General features: G+C 33.0%; 2 protein-coding genes across 4 annotated transcripts in view; both read right to left on the bottom strand.

Annotated features, from left to right (window-relative positions):
- LOC119832776 (dopamine N-acetyltransferase-like) overlaps positions 1-5520 on the bottom strand; it is a 61034-nt gene extending 55514 nt beyond the window's left edge. The window contains exon 1 of the mRNA XM_038356527.1: positions 5469-5520. Within this exon, the coding sequence (XP_038212455.1) occupies positions 5469-5474 (6 nt within the window). The 5' untranslated portion in view covers positions 5475-5520. The remainder of the gene's footprint in view (positions 1-5468) is intronic.
- Positions 5521-8661: 3141 nt separating this feature from the next.
- Positions 8662-17132, bottom strand: part of LOC119832892 (titin) — a 10081-nt gene continuing 1610 nt past the window's right edge. The window contains exons 2-12 of one of the 3 annotated variants that reach the window (XM_038356708.1): positions 16874-16916; positions 16514-16681; positions 15620-16242; positions 14759-15030; positions 14070-14222; positions 13650-13776; positions 13204-13355; positions 12878-13003; positions 11840-12570; positions 10525-10722; positions 8662-8876 (exon numbers count right to left, since the gene is read on the bottom strand). In XM_038356708.1, the coding sequence (XP_038212636.1) occupies positions 8680-8876; positions 10525-10722; positions 11840-12570; positions 12878-13003; positions 13204-13355; positions 13650-13776; positions 14070-14222; positions 14759-15030; positions 15620-16242; positions 16514-16681; positions 16874-16916 (2790 nt within the window). In that variant the 3' untranslated portion in view covers positions 8662-8679. The remainder of the gene's footprint in view (positions 8877-10524; positions 10723-11839; positions 12571-12877; positions 13004-13203; positions 13356-13649; positions 13777-14069; positions 14223-14758; positions 15031-15619; positions 16243-16513; positions 16682-16873; positions 16917-17132) is intronic. The other 2 variants (XM_038356709.1, XM_038356710.1) reach the window with 2 other exon arrangements.

Here is a 17132-nt window from a genome sequence, read left to right as displayed (position 1 = left end):
AAATTTCTCGCCTTTTTTGTTTTTAATAGACTTCCAAAAACAAAACATACTATGATGGTCTATATGTATTATATGAAAGGGCCGAATTTAGTAACAACATTTAAGAGGATACTTTAAAATAGATGCACAACCCAAATCTGCAATTCTCTTTTGTATGTTTGTCTGTCTGTCTGTTGCGAGTATATGATATAATTAAAATTTAAAGTGACTTAATTACATTAATCTTTAGTTACGTTACATTTGTTTGCGATTAATAATGTGTTTTATTGCGAATTGTTTTTATGACCAACGAAGTGGACTAGATATAATGAAGTCATCATAGCATTCTATCATGTTTATTTTCATCTAAATATGTCTTTTATTTTTTATTCAAATCTGTCAAAATATCTGAGTATCGATTAACCAATTTGGTTATATAAAATTGTATTTAAGTATTATAAGAGCGGTAGGTTGCAGAGGTGTGATTCCTGACACATAACCTGTAAATTCTAGAATCTCGTTAACGGATAAATAATGCAATGAACCCAATATAAATACGAATAAGAGGACCACTAAGGTATATTCTAAATTGATTCCAGCGTCATTAATCAATATATGTATGCAACGATGTAATGAACTTTAATACTATGACAGGCACAAAGTTTATGCAGTAATAGAACATCTTACGGAGGTCGACCTTGACCCGATGATACAAAAACTGGTCAAGAGAGAGCAAATCATTGCGAAATTCGTTCAAAATTGTTTTAAGTTTTGGGACAGACTTGCAGTTTTGATTTCATCTACAGACCAAATACTTATTTCAAAAACTATTACATGTATCTTTTATTAAACGTTACTTTTCTAGGTACATATTTTTTCTGTAAATTTAAGTAATTAAGTAAAGATCTCGCAAACGTATTTACGATACATTCTAAATATCTATACTGTTAACATTAATACACATATGAGTAATTGGAATTGAAAAAAGCAGCTATCGTAATTATACCATTTTGCCTCCGATTTTTGCGATCGAGCGAACCCTAAAAACGAGTGTTTTGCTAACTATGTCACTAACAAGACACGTGGTGATAATCAACTTGTAATGTGAGAATAATCACATGTATCCATGCATCCATAGGACATGTGAGATTGCGTCTTATAAATATCACGGATAAACAACAATTACCTACCTTGAATTGCATAGTGTCATAGTTTCGATAGGCGGATGTACCTATCGTTCATAAATCGAAATCCGTTTTTCTAGGACAGGAAGCAAACATAATTTGATTATATAAGATAAAGCTAACTGCTTGGTCCGGTTTTGTTTCCAGTTCCAATAAATGGTTTATGCATTAAATTTCTCTCTTATTCGAATGACTTTTCTCGATTGAAAAATATACAAACAGGCAAAATACAGTTGGCGGTTTCTACATAGAAGAGCCGACAAGAAACTCTGAAGCTTTATTTAAATCCTATCAATGTGATAACATTTTTTTTTTCGTTTAATAATAATAATGCCATAATCAAACCCGGACGCATTTAGGTACAAGAAAAAAAAAACAAATCGGAACTATCTTGGTTATTCCACAGGATTCATTCATTCATGTTTTATATTATGTAAATGTTTGACATAGATCCGTGATAACGAATGATTTGAATATTAATTGTCATTATGTTTATTAATGTGAAGCACGTTGCGTTGTAGGCAAATACCAGAGCTTTGAGTGCGATTTAAATATAATAAATAACAACACGATACATTAAAATTACATTGTTATACTTATAATACGTAGAAGAATGTGGATGCCTTGTTCTGAAGTAAAAAAAAATGTTTGGGTCTAATGGCCTAATGCTTGTTAACCGATTTCGATGCTTGTAGACTCTATTATATATTAAACTACAAGTTATATTGCAAGGTAGCCAATTTGTGCAACGCATAATTATGATGTATCCAAATAATTAACATTTGCTTGATTTTTATCGGATCGAAAATATTTTGAGGTCATTGGCAGAGTTGAACAACATTTGCTAAATAAATGAATAATTTAAACAATTATAAAAATTGTTGCGTTAAATGAGTTTGGTTGCAATTTAAAAAACATTGAATTAAAATTGAAAAGTAAGATGGCTCTGACTAATATTTTTTACTGATAATATGCCCATAAACACAGTATAATATATATGTTTATGTCTTTAATATAATAGCCAAAATAGGCACCCAACTGACATGTGCGAAGGATTTCAAAAACAATTTTTCATGGCATAGTATACTTTTACGATATTGTGATTTTAACTTTTTGTTTATGTTTGTTTGTAGATATGTATGTATGACTACAGTATAAATTATGTGTCCATTTCCATGGCTTGCCCTACAACCCACACCGCTGGATAGATGTTAACAGGAAGGCTGTATTAATGAACAAGGGGTATCTCAACCTAAAAACAAATATATCAAATGAAATATCGTCCCGCCAAAATCTTAATATAAACTGTGAAGGAGTGGAAGTCCCTTCCTCGAACTGTGTTTCACAAGGAGAACTATTAAGATTTATTTAAAGCCAGAGTATATAGACTTTATCTCTCAGATGAGGCGTGCTAACCAATTGGACCGTATCTACGCTTAACATAAGGAGATCGCGGTCAAATGCCTCAACAGCCTAGAATAAAAAAAAACATGCAATAACAATCCTACTTAATATTATAAATGCGAAAGTTTGTAAGGATGTGTGTGTATTTGTTGCTCTTTCACGCAAAAACTACTGAACCGATTGCAATGAAATTTGGTACGTAGATAACTGGACAACTGGAATAACATGTAGGCAACTTTTTATCCCAATATTCCTACGGGATACGGACTTACGCGGGTGATACCGCGGGGCGCAGCTAGTTGAATTATAAACCCATTATAACGAAACTAAATAGTGAGCAGCCGTGTTTATTATTTTCATAATACATGTTATTTATTTTTAAGATATCTTAAAAACATAATAATGTTATATTTTATTACCATTATTATATAATTAGTGGGTAGTACCGACACTGTGTACCGGTATTTGAAATTAATTAATACACGAAAAGTATAGATTTTTATCGAAAGACCTTATCAAAAGATCAAACAGATTATTATCAACATTAATTCTTATATTTCGGAAGCGTAATGTTATTTATTATACGTTTAATTTTAATAATAAATGCATAAGACCGCATAATACTTCTAGAATTATATTATTTTATCAATCACAGTCAATGAGAAGGTCGGTACTAAATATAAAATGACAACGGAGTAATATTTAAAATTTATTAGTGTTTGAATATTAATTAATATGTTTTAAAATTATTATTATTTTTAGAAATAAACTAGTCATATTTTAAAAAGTTTTATGGCCTAATCAGTCTATATATACTATGATTTAGATTTAGAATAATAAATACATGTGCTTATCGTAAAGAAACAAAAAAATTAACTGCTTTAATTAAATGTTATTTTTAGTCTTTTTAAAGTGCCTAACTGAAATAAGTTATATAAAATAACAAGGTGAGAACTTTTTAGGTAATAAAGTTAAAGAACATGTCATTAGGGTAAATATAAATGAGGGTCAGGGTCTACATCACGTGGTGAATATTTTTAGCATCACTTTCGAAAGGGTCACGGCCGCATGGTGCTTGCCAATGTCATCAAACATTTGAATACTTCCTTAACTCAGCCTAGTACAGGGATGTGGTATAGAATTTGACAAATTATTTGATATTTTACATTTTTTTTTTAATTTTATAGACAAATAAAAAGTTACGTACCAATGATCAATATAATAAAAGAAGCAAAATGTGAATTTATTGGTCTCCTCACCACTACTCAGTAACAACTTAGTGATAACTTTTGTTTATTCCTTGTTCAGGTTTTGTCTGACCGTAATATTAAGGTAATATTTAATAAAATGCAATTGTTTGATTGTAATTCCACTATGCTAAAATGTTGTTTTAAATAACAAATACGAGGAATCTGAATATATTCATCAAACGTTAATATTCTAGTAAGCTCAAAATCAGGAACTTTTATCATTGCTTACTTCGAGCGTTTATTAAAATCACATACATTCATATGCTTCCTATTTTCAAACACCATTTCTGACAAAGACTGACCTTATGAACTATATTATGATCTATTGTAAGGTGATATAATAAATTACAAAGCTTTTGCCCATTGGGGCCAGACAGCCTTTGTCGAATTCCACCCACTAGTGAAAGGTTTGAGCCTCGTTTTCATGGTAGGTATTTGTTTATCAGTAAAGTTTTGGAGTTGCTGGCAACACTGCGAGTTTCAAAGCTGCTAAAGCCTCTTTCTTTTTTATTATTATATTTATCTTAAATATTTGTTGAGCAACAGTTGATTAACAATTTTTAAATTTTGATGCTCTTCGGGTGAGATTTCTACATGCGTTATCAACTCTGCAACATGTTGATGCAATTTTGCTGTTATAACTATTATCTACCATAAAACGGGACGATTACAAGTATTCGTTTCCAGAGGAGCCACAACATTTGTTTGTAAACAATTGTTGAGATATAACCATCATTTAAAGCATTCTTTAAATCCTAAGTCTATACATATGATGCAGAGAACAAAACAACAGTATTTTTGAGCAATATTTTAGCATAGCGTCTTGTCAAGAACTACCTAATTATTCGTACTTTTTAGTAATAATTTCGACAACAACGATTCGGTCAACTGTTGCTAACAAATGTTTACCATGAATACCAGCCTTTATGTTCCTAGATATAATAAATTGTTGCAGGTGTTTAGTTTTACCTTTGTTTCAATTAGAAAGGTTATTTTGGTTCTGCGTCGATATTCGCTACCATAGATATCCAAATTGATATCAATATTCAATGCCAAAGAATTATTGCTCCATATTATTTTAAAAACGACAATTTTCTCCACGCTCTCCTTAAATATTAATTATATCCATACAACATATTTTATCTAAATATCTTTCAATCGTCTTATAAGTACCTATCTTTCCTATCAGATCAGGCAGATCTAAATTGAGTGATATAGTAAAACAAGGTGTTGTGTAAACAAATACAGATATCTAATAATTATTTACGAATGCTGTTAGAGCGTAGTTGAATATATAACTCGAATTAAACGGTTCACGACTGTTCTACATACCTATATTAGATTAATGTTGTGAACTCTTGGACGATTATTCGATACAGAATAATAATAGAAACTTGGAAGTCTTTCCTGACGCAATAGTACAGTACAGTAGAAGTTAATATAAAAGTCCTTTTTTTAAGAAAGTAGAAACGAGACTATTGGAAGTAAGAACATAATATCTACTCACGGGAAACGAAATTAGATATGAAATGTCTACAACGAGATGCCTGCTTCAGTATAAATTTTAAAATAAACATTAATTATATATTGCTAGACTGTAGAAAACTTTTTCGTATATACAAAATTCGATAAACAATTAATTGAAACTTACTGCCATTATCACTGGTTCTTAAATGCACCGTGATCCAGGTTTTAGATGATGCCCATATAGAGAATAGACTATGAATGATAGCCGGATGATAGGGACCCACGGATGTTTCGCAGTAGTTATTTTATTAGATTAGTAGGTATGAGAGTTGGTACTCGAGTGTAATGGACGCAAACAAGATACGAACAATAACACAAAACCGATAACTGGTCAATTGATAGTCCATTTCCTTCATATATTTACGATTACTTTGGTTGTTATTTTGGGTACCAGTCACCCGATCACTTATTGTCCTCTCACTTAACATTTATTGTGAATGTAATACGCATATTGCAGTAAATGCACTATAATTTCTTTTTTATTCTTAGTTCTTCCCTTTCTCGATTTATTTTTAATTCAGATTCTGTCCGAGAATAAACGGAATTGAGTAAAACTTGTTGTCAGTTACAAAAGTAGTTTTAACAGTATTTGACTGTAATGTAAAATAAAATGAAATAAACTAATTTTAGCATCAAATATTGTTTTCAATCTAGCCATTTATACGCATCGAATATGACGAACTAGAGGCCATATTAAAACCACAAAACTTACAAATCACGCATATATATTACCTATATATACACTTTTACTACTTTAATGACTAACTTACCTAGGCATTTCGTTCTGCCATTTGACCTAAGGTACACCCAAACAGCAGTATGCACCGAATTATCTCTACATTTCATAGGTCGCATTCCTGGTCTATAATAATAGTCCTCAAACTAATTTCGTCTATCGCCCCTTTTTTTTCTCCAACCCCCAGCAGATAAGGAAATTATTACGTAAGAAACTTATTTATAAAACAATCTCAAAATCATACTTTGAAAAACCCTTGACTTCCGATCATTTCTCATAACACATGGAGGAGTAGACACACTTTGATTAAAGTAAATTTTTAAATTTAATTTTGCCCCTCTTTTGTCACCAACTCATTTTAGCGCCCCTTTATTTTTTCTGGACTTCTTACAGCCCCTCGTAAGCTGTATCCACCCATTAATTAATAATATTATAAAGCTGAAGAGTTTGTGTGTTTTTCTATCGTTGGATATAAGCCTGATCCCTGATTGCTATAGGCTATATATGTACCAACAAGGCCGGGGTGGATCACTTTTGGAAAATTGTCTCGGCAAATAAGAGCAGCAAGTTTAGGATATGGTAGATATCGCCGAATTTCATACGAAGAACAAAGTTTTTGTAAGGCTTCTGATCGACATGGTTTATCAAAAGCCCATTGGCTTCTAAATTTCAAAAAACAATTTTATTACAAATTATTATTATTACCTAGCTAAATGACTACAACCGACCAACTTGTTTACAAAAATTTGCGTTAATTGGGAGTTATAGGTTCTACAATTAAGGGCGATAAGCTAACGCTCAACATCGCTTGTTTGTTAGTCACTAAAATTTTAAATATTTGAACGACCTGCTGCCAAATGAGGTAATGAAATGCAATATTCCATCAACTTCAGCTCTAATTGGGTACCTAAAGTAATAATTTACCGTACCGATTAAGGAATCTAATTCATGTCAGAGAGAACATACCTAGTGCTCAAATTAGCATGTTTTACGCAATTGCTATAAAATTTAGTTAGAGGGGCTTTTAACAATACTTTAGAAGATGACAGAAAAACAAAACTCCGGCGTCCCCTTTTATGGTTTTGATGTAATTATTATTTGGCTAAAATATACAATAATATATTATGTCTTTAAAACAAGATTAGACCTCAATAAAACCTCTTGTTCTATGTTTACTCCTGTATTGAGTTCTATATCCAAAAACTTTCCAATGGGTAGTTAGCTATTTATATACGAGAAAGAAAATTTATATATAGATAAAAGATATAATAAGATAAAAGAATATCTCATATTTATGAAAATCGGAACAATAATCGAATAGAACCAAACTTCAATTGCTTGTCATATTTAAATCTATATTTCTTACAATTCCATAATAGGCAATCAATATTAGTAATAGACCAACTATTAAAACTCTATTTGGCATCGGAATTGGCATTCAAGTCAATGAATTAGATTTAACAAGAATTTGTGAAGTTTCCGCAACGCATTGAAAGTTAAATATAAACGTTTTAATAGCTACCTTTTAAAATATGCAATATACAATTCGTATGTAATTATATACTTGTATATACATATATTTCAATATAATATGTTATTATTACATTTACATCCGAATCAGATATAGATCTGCTGTCTGTACACGAAGATAATGTAATAAAATAACAGGTAACAAGCCAGCGCGAGCGCCGAATATGGCTAAATTAGTTAGGTATGGGCTGACGTAACCTTTTTGTTCACAATCTCCACTTGTGACCCTGTGGCCCAAACTATTTAGGTGTTACTTTCCGGTTTTATTATTAGACTAGTATACCGACTGCGCAGTCAAAGGATATTCCTTTGGGAATGAGATGTATACAAAAAAACAATAAAATAGAATCGCACCGTTGCTAGGTCCAAGAATGACAAACAAATATACACTGCCGTATTATAAGTCAAAATGTCCTGAAAGGATCCTTTAGAACTTTTAAGCCATATTTTACGAACAATTTTTTACGTCATACTAGGCGTAGCATATTAATGGGTATGGTGATATTGGTAAATATTGCGTATATGTTAGATGTTTATCTATGTCTAGATTGAGGTGTCCCGTTTATTCTAAAACAAATTTAGATATTATATTATATTATAGTTATTGCTTAACGACATGTTAATTAATATAGCTTTTCTGCTCTTGACGTTTAGTTTAGGCAACAGGTAGTTCAGAAAAAGTTTTAACGTACATTTCTTGAATGAAGAATAGAAAATATTGAAAATTTGCAACGTCTAACGTTTTACGTGAAAGGGTTTTCTTTCCCAGTCTGGATGCATTGCATAGAAAGTTCTTACGAACAAACGTCCGGTTCTCACAATTGTATGGGCGCACTTAAAAACCTATCTGGCATAAGAACGCATCGTTAAGTAAAACACCTAGTTAGAAGAACCCATCTTGAAGCAATGCCTCTAGCAAAATGCTAGCAAATTTGTATCATACAAAAAATAATTAAATTACTTTTCTAAAAAAAAATCTGTCAATAATTGGGTTCATCGCATCCATTGCCAGTCAATCAATTTATTACTATGTATAAAATAAAACAAAGACCATAGCTAAAACATTTATTCAAAGGGTATATTTAGGGGCTACATCGTTATGATAAAAGTTGCATTCAAGCTTGTTTGCGCATGCCTTGCCGAACCGACACGGCTTAGGGTGGTAGAAGTGGCAGGCCGGGTTTGCGCAATTCGGGTAATACTTGCACATGCTTGGGATTGCTGACGAGATCGTCTTGTAGTTTGCCACTGGCACCACGTGAGATGCTGAAAAAAGTGTGATATTTAGGAGCAGGTTAATAGTTACGGCCTCAGATTTCACTACAAAAGTCGGGGGTCCTAACCAACATATATATCATATTATATAATTTTATTACAATCGCCAACAACCCTAAAATATACTATGCTAGAGAGAATACATAGTATACAATATCAGTCTAAAAATCTCTACAGTCGTTAAACGAAGACGTCAACGTGAGGGGGGCGAGGGGCGAGACGCGGGAGGAACGAGCCCAAGCTACATACCCGATGTTGTAAGCAGCTCGGGTCACTAATTAGGGGCTACCGCGCATATGTTGTAGTGTTCGATGTAAATACATGATAATGATTTATGATATTGATGATACAAGAGAATGCAAGATGCCAAAATGTTATCGTGTTAACAAGGATCTGCGTTTTACTGCGTTGCATTACTATTTTACTGACTACGACAGAGTTGTGACAACCGCGACACTGTCTTGATGTTTTCGGCTTTACTGCCAGATCAATTTTTGACCAGCTGAAGTACAGAAGAAACTTCAGAAGGGATTAAATAACAGACATATATAAAAATTTTATTTATCAGGATCAACAAATAGGTGTTAAAATACAGCAAATCAGACATTGAACCAATTTTCCTACAATGCCCAAGGGTTCTGTTAGGCAACTTTAACCTTACATTAATTATAACGTCAAGGTGGATCGTATACTCAATGGAATAAACGAGCGAACGAGGAATTACAATGCCCAATGTAATTTTCATATGTGTATAATTAAAATGGAGTCTCAAAAAATTCCAGACTATATTACGTTGCATAAATTTCTTTTTATGATTCGATAATTTAGGAATCCTAAATTAACATTGTAGTGTTAGTTATCTTCACAAAACTAAACGAGTTACTTACGAGAATATTAACAAAAAGTAAGATTTTGTCCTTAAAAATAATAGCTTGTTTTGCACTTTCTTGTTATTAACTAAGACGATAGGACTTCCGTTTCCTTACATTTTATGGCGCATTTATCATAATACGAAAGGCGAAAGACCTCGCGGAATGCATCAGCTTCCAAATAAAAAAGTTCTAAGGTAACAAACATCACTTCATAGTATAAAACAAAATCGCTTTTTGTCTGTCCCTATACCCCTTCGCCTAAAATTCGGAGTAGTTTAATAGATATTATATACATGTAAACCTTCTTCTTGAATAATTCTATTTATTAAAAATGAACACATCAAGATCCGTTGCGTAGCTTTAAAGATTAAATCATACACAGAGACACGGGGTCAGAGAAAGCGACTGTCTTATATTATTTTTTTTTTGTCATAGCGGGGAACTGAGATGGTGGTTCACCTGATGGTAAGCGATTACCGCCGCCCATAGACATTCGCAGAGGCACAGAAAGAAAGGATTGATGACTGGAAAGAAGGAATGGACCGGGAAGGGAGAGGAAAAGGAAATGGGCCTTCGGCTAGCCCACTCACCGTACAAAACACAATAGCATGCTAATATTTCACGCCGTTTTTCTGTGGGGGTGTGGTACTTCCCCGGTGCGAGCTGGCCCAATACGTGCCGAAGCGTGCTTGACTCCCACAATAAAAGCTATATAGTGATGAAGCTCCTGCATTCTTTGAAGTCGCTTAATAAGAATTGGTCCTCACCGAGCGCGGGCAGGGCGAGCGCGGGCGCGGCGGGGGCGGCGGGCGCGGCGGGCGCGGCGGGCGAGTGCGAGTAGGCGCAGCCGCGGCGCGTGCACGCCGCCAGGAACTTGCAGCGCGGGTGGGCGAACGCGCACGCCGCGCCGTAGCGGCACAGCGGGAACGCGCGGCACCACACCACTTTGCGCTCCCCTTGCGACACTGCGCAATTTCATTACTTTACTAGCTGAGCCGGCAAACGCTGTTCTGCCTTACTCTTATCATTTATGAAAAATAGATGGTGGCCGATTCTCAGAAATACCCGATATGCGCACAAAATTTTATAAGAATCGGTTCACGTTCACGAGTTCACTAAAATTGATGACACAGGATTTATATACATAAGATTTTTTTTTATGTCTTCGTCGGTAATGGAGCTGGTCGCCTGATGGTAAGCGCTGGGCGCTGGTGCCCATGAACATTTGGAGAGGCGTAAGTTCCATTACAGACCTTATGCCTTTATAAATGGATTGCTGATTTTTAAATTGTAAAGGATTGACGAAGAGGAATAAAGAAAAGATGGGAAAGGTAAGGAAAAGGACATGAGCCTATATAAACTAGCTGCTTTAATAGTGCTCAATTTAAAACATTTATTTAAAATGTATTATTTCACAGAGCCTACTATAGCGTTAATGAATGAAACCATTGTTATGTATACATTTTACTTATGTATTAAATTGTAGAAATGACATAATTGGAAAAGAGAAACTACAGAGTTTCTTGCCGGCTTTTCTCTATAGAAATTGCTTTTCGAACTGGAGGTAAATATTAAATAATGCATTTTTACTATTCAAGTCTAGTTGATTGAATGAATTTTTTAGTTTGACCTTAAATATACTTTTTATTTTCTAGAACAAATAATAAATTAGTGACTATTTTAAAACCACAATACCAGTAGACAAGCAGTCTGTAAATTTCCAATAACATGTAAACTTTTCTTGAAAAGACTTTTTTACAAATTAAAATGTAATATTAAGTTCCCCTAAAATGTATTTGTCATCCATTACACTCTAATTGGTCCAATTGACCGCCTCCTTGCTACAGTGGTTAACGCATGAGCTTAGAACTGAGGGGTCCTGGGTTCGATTCCCGGTGTGGACGCAAAAAAAAATGTCTCGGTCTGGCAGGACACAGAAGGCTGAACACCTACTTGTCCTTAAAGAAAATCGATCAGTGAAACAGATGTATATCATCTGCCCCATACCCCAGAAGGGGACACAAGACTTCACACTCTCATTGGAATTGAAACAAAACGAGAAATATAAAATGACATACTTACATGGTGGTATTGAATCATATTTATGTGAGCTAGTCACAGTACTTAATGTAACATGACTGTCACTGCTTGCACTAAGTGTCCTCTCTCTCACTTGTCTATCTGTCTCATTCTTATCAACATCAAACACTATTGGAGATGCCTTTCGTTTCTTTACCGGAGGACTTTCCACCTTCTTATCTTCTACTTCAACACTTTTCCTTTTATCTCCTTTCTCATTTTCTTTCTTTATTATAACCTGTGTATCACTGTCTTCACTTGTATCACTCAATCTTTTCTTTTGACTGGCAACAGGAGCGGTTTGATCTTTTAACTTGTTCATATTTTCCTCTGTGTTCTTCGCCTTTAAAACTTTAACTTTTGGAACTACATAGCTTTCTTTCGGTGTTACGACATCATCCTCCTTTGTTGCCTTATCTTTTGGCATCAGAACCGATTCTTTCTCTATTACATCTAATTTTTCTTCGATTTTTTTAAGGCTTGCTATGCTTGTTGTAACTTTATCTACTGGTTGCATGTCTTCATTTTCCGTATTCCCTATTTTATCTTTAACTACCATCTCTTTTGTTTTAGAAATTTTTGACGCATTAAGTTTATTACCATCTCCATCCTCTTCATCTAATAGTCCTTCTGTCTTTAGTTTTTTAGCAAGGAATGCATTTGGATGATATCCGTCCATAGTGACTATAAATTGTGTGTCTTTGTCTTTATCTACAGTTGGGTTGTGTATGTTACTGTAATACAATAGGTAATTATAAAGTCTCAGCTATCTATTCGGTATACAAGCTACTGGGGTTCTACAATACTAATTCATTTAATATTATAGATTGAATATTCAAATTTGTCCTATATAAAATACAGTTATTATGTAATAACTTAAAATGTAATAGAAATTTTCTAGATTAATTCATAAAGTTAATGATAATAATTAGAGTGATCCACTGATCATTAATTTTATCTACAAAGTATTGAACAAGCAATAATGTCTTTAATTTTAAGACTGTAGTTTGGATGACTTATAATATTTTAATAGGAACTTACATAGTTTCAATTATCAGGGAATCATCCTTCCGACTCGCCGTTCTACTTGGAACATACTCTGTGTTTAGAATTCTCTTTGTAATTTGTAATGGAGAGCAATCATCTTTTTTTTCGCTGATGTATCTGCTGCAAATATAACAATATACAGGTAAATGGACTGTCAAAAAATGTCGTTTCTGATACATTTCCATTAAGTAATTATTATCTTACTCAATCTTCACATTACCATTAAGTTTAGTTAAGAGAGCAATATTTAAAAAGTTATGAAAACTATTTTTGCAAAGAATATGATCACAGACCCTACTGATTCAGATAACTCAACTCACTGTGAAGGTTTGCTGCCGCTATCATATTCATTGCAACTATCTGTCTGCCTGTCAACTTGGATGACAATATTCTTAGCGTCCACACACCGCCGCATTGGGAGCACTAACGCTCGCTTCACTTTTTGTGGCTCTTGGTCTACTTTTGGTGGTATCTGTGAATAAAAATAATATATATATATTATAATATTCGCTTGGACTAGATTTTATGATTTGAATGACGACTGTCATGTTCCACATCAAGTCTTAGCTGGGTATTGTATGATTTTTTTAAGATGACAGTGAAATTTATATAATCTTTAAAATATTAAACGACATTCAACAGTCTATACATTGATTATTTATGTGAACACAACATTTTACATAGAAATTTGAAAATGCTATAGCGTTCAAAGCAAAAAATATATGATTTTCAACCAATTAAAAATATTATTTAAAGCTACCCTCACATTTAACAAACTCTTGTGCGCATCGGCGACAGCCCGAAGTAGCAAGTTAGACGCGGGCGCGCGCGGACGTGGCCGCACTCGTACAACGGACGCACAACTTACACGCGGCCGTTCTAGCATTGACACCCTGAAACAAATTTATCGGTTTATATTTAATAATATTTTTAATCGACTTCCAGAACAGGAGGGGTTATCAATTCAATATTATTTATTTTTGTGTTTGCTACCTCGTAACCTTTTTAATGGGTGTATAATACCAATGAATAACCAATCGTTATACAGAATAATTACATCTTTAATTTTAGTTAATGTAACTATTAAATACAATCTTCTAACATTTTTAATTTTAACTTTCATAAACAAACAAAAATAAAGTACTTTAGTTACAACTCAAATCTGTCTTCAATGTTTTATACTTACTTTGATGTAATTTTTTTAGTGTTGGATTCAGTCTTTTCTGAGTTGTCTTCAGAGATGGAAGTTTTTCTATGTGTCTCAGAAGACTGACCTCCCAGACGGCTTCTAGCTGGTTTTGTTTGGGGTCGTACATCGAGCTCTCTTTCTGGCGTAAAGCTGAAATTTTAAGAAAGAAGTTATAACCTTGTTAAACAGGATTTTAATTCAATTATTAGTACCCAATTTTCTTCTATAAGCATATTTATTTATGTGCATGAAATCCCGAAATGAAATTCATGATATCCTTATTTATTGTTTAAAATCAAAATAAAAATAGCATATATATTTCTTTCTTCTGTAGACAAATGAGTGAAATCATCAATTCCCTCATTTCTTTAAGTTTCAACTGAGTCACCTGTAAGGTTATTAAATTCGGATTTACTTAGATTATTATTAGTTTTTAGGTGAATTAAACTGATAACATAAAAAAAAAACATGAAGTGAAAAAAAAAAACAAATAACTAAAAGCAACCATTCTACAAATGTTTAAAACAAATTGATTCATTAACAAATGACAAAGTAGAAGGAATCTGTTATTAGACACCTATAATAGCATATTTTAAATGATTAAAAAAATAATGATCACATAATCTGCTTTAAGTACTAGTAAAATCTTTTTTCTTACTACCTTAAATGATTTTGTAATTAACAACCTTTCGGGGCTAAGTGACTTTTGCCTTTCGGTTTCCTTAACCTCTGGCTTCTTGGGTATTTCCCGAGCACCAAGCCGTTCCCTGATGGGCCTTTTTGGGAGATTTAGTTCAATTTGTGGGAGAATGTCTGTGGGCCCCTTGGGGGTTTCTTTTGGAGGTGTTTGTGGATGCTTTGGGATTTTTGGGGGTTCGGAAGCAGTTTTGGGCTTGGTTGGCGTTGGAGGGGAGGTGGATATAATAGGTGGTGTTGCAACTGCTGGTTGACTAATTTCCTGAAAAATATTACACAAATTTTTATTTTTCATAAAATAAAAAAACATATATTTACTAGGATAATTATGAGCTATATTCCTATTATATTGAATAAAGTACATAAGCAGCAACTTAATTCATGAAATTTAAATTCTCAATAATAAATAATACACAACAAAATGTGTGAGATATTTGATGTATTTGTATATATGATTGTTATAAAATTTAATTATATCTGTACCTTAGAAATTTTGAAGGAATAGAAAAAAAATTTCTAATTTATAAAGCATTTCAATGCTATAAAACTAAAAATTATATTTAACAAAGGCCGCGTTCTATTGATACAATATTGTAATCATTGAAATTATGTTTCGTATCATCTCAATAGATGGCGTGGGGTGCCCCTTAGGCACATGAAACCGAAAGAATAGAAGAAATTCGATTACTGTGGCAGGATCACGGGTGGCCGAGAGGCTAGGCGTTGCTACGGTTAGGCAAGATACGCAGGTTCGAATCCTGCCTCGTGATCAAATTTTTTCTATTCTTTCAAAGTTTCTAATTTATAAAGCATTTCAATGCTATAAAACTAAAAATTAAATATATCTGTACCTGTAAAACATCATCAGCAAAATCATTCATTAGTTCTTCAGCCTCTGTGCGGATATTCAAAAAATCTTCATCGTCGGACATAGAATCTAACTGTTCTACCAACTTTTGTTTCAAGCCTTGAATCTTTGCTTCTATATCATTCATTTCTTTTAGTTGACTATTTGAAGGAGCTTTGCTTGTCACAGCTTCTTTAGCTGTTACTTCTGCATTGGAAACATCTGACTGCGATAGAATAGTTGCTGGATCTATGATAGGTAGCATTGGCCTTTTTAATTCATTCACCACAGGCTTTGTGTCAATAACTTTCACGTCATCTTTATATGTATCAAGTGATACTCCATGGTTTTTAAGAATCTGTCCTGCAAACACATCAGTTATTGATGGCTCCGAATCTTTCTCCATATTCATCAGCAATGGTGGAATATTTGGCCGTATTCTCTCATGACTGTTTTTCTTTTCTTTTTTGCTTTTATGCAGTTTCTTTTCCTCCTTTTTGTGTGCTTTCACTTTATCTTTCTTTTTCGACTTTTTGAGGATATCACTTTTCTTTGTTTTCTCTTTCTTTTCTTTGGACTTTCGTTCTTTGGATACAGATCTTTCCTTGTGTTTGTCTTTATCGTTTTCTGAAGTACAAAAAACTTTTTTCAAGAACAAGATGTAATACAAATATTATAATGTAAGAAGACTAATTTAGACACAATATTCTTACAAACTAATTATTATAGTATATATAATAAAATAGTCTACTCTTAGTATACTATTCTTATATTTTACAAAAATATAATATGTACAAGGAAAATGAAAGAGTATAAAAGATAGGGATGCACTGAAATCCCCTATTTCAGAATTATTACTATTATACACAAATATTAAAATTATAAATAAAATACATACTGAGCGGGACTGCTACAGTGACTTCCTGCAGTTTCTTCAGCACTTGATGCAGCCAGTTGACAAATAATTCTGTATTATCACCAAGAAACAATTGCAAGTCATCTTCCATTTGCAGCTGTGTGCGTTTATTTGCAACCATCACCATCACATAGTCAGGAAGCTCATCATCTAAAAGGGTGTTTTGTTGTAATGGACAAGATAAGAAACAATTTTCATTATTTGTACCTATTGATGTTTATGAATCACTTTGAAGAGATTTGATTAGTGTATTTTTTTTCAAGTTAACAATTAATTTTAATTAATTTAATTAAGTCTATTACTACACAATCTTCGAATAGTAGATGTATTCTATTTACTTACCCACATAACAACCCAGCTCCGTTAATTTTGCTTTGATGGCAGACTGAAAAAATAAATGTATTTCAAGATATAATGGTACATACATAGTACACTTTGTTAAATGATTGCAACTCAGCATCATCTAAACAGCAATGTGCAATTACACAAACAAGTGTATGAAAACAAACACAGTGAAAACAACTATAGTGAAAACATCATATATATGAAATCTGAGTATAAATTTGTATATAATTGTAGAGCAGAAATTAAATTATGATTA

The sequence above is a fragment of the Zerene cesonia genome, chromosome 16 (genome assembly GCF_012273895.1).
Source record: "Zerene cesonia ecotype Mississippi chromosome 16, Zerene_cesonia_1.1, whole genome shotgun sequence".
Classification (NCBI taxonomy): Eukaryota; Metazoa; Arthropoda; class Insecta; order Lepidoptera; family Pieridae; genus Zerene; species Zerene cesonia.
The sequence above is the reverse complement of the archived record's forward strand: the minus strand, read 5'-3'. Positions and strand labels throughout refer to the sequence as shown.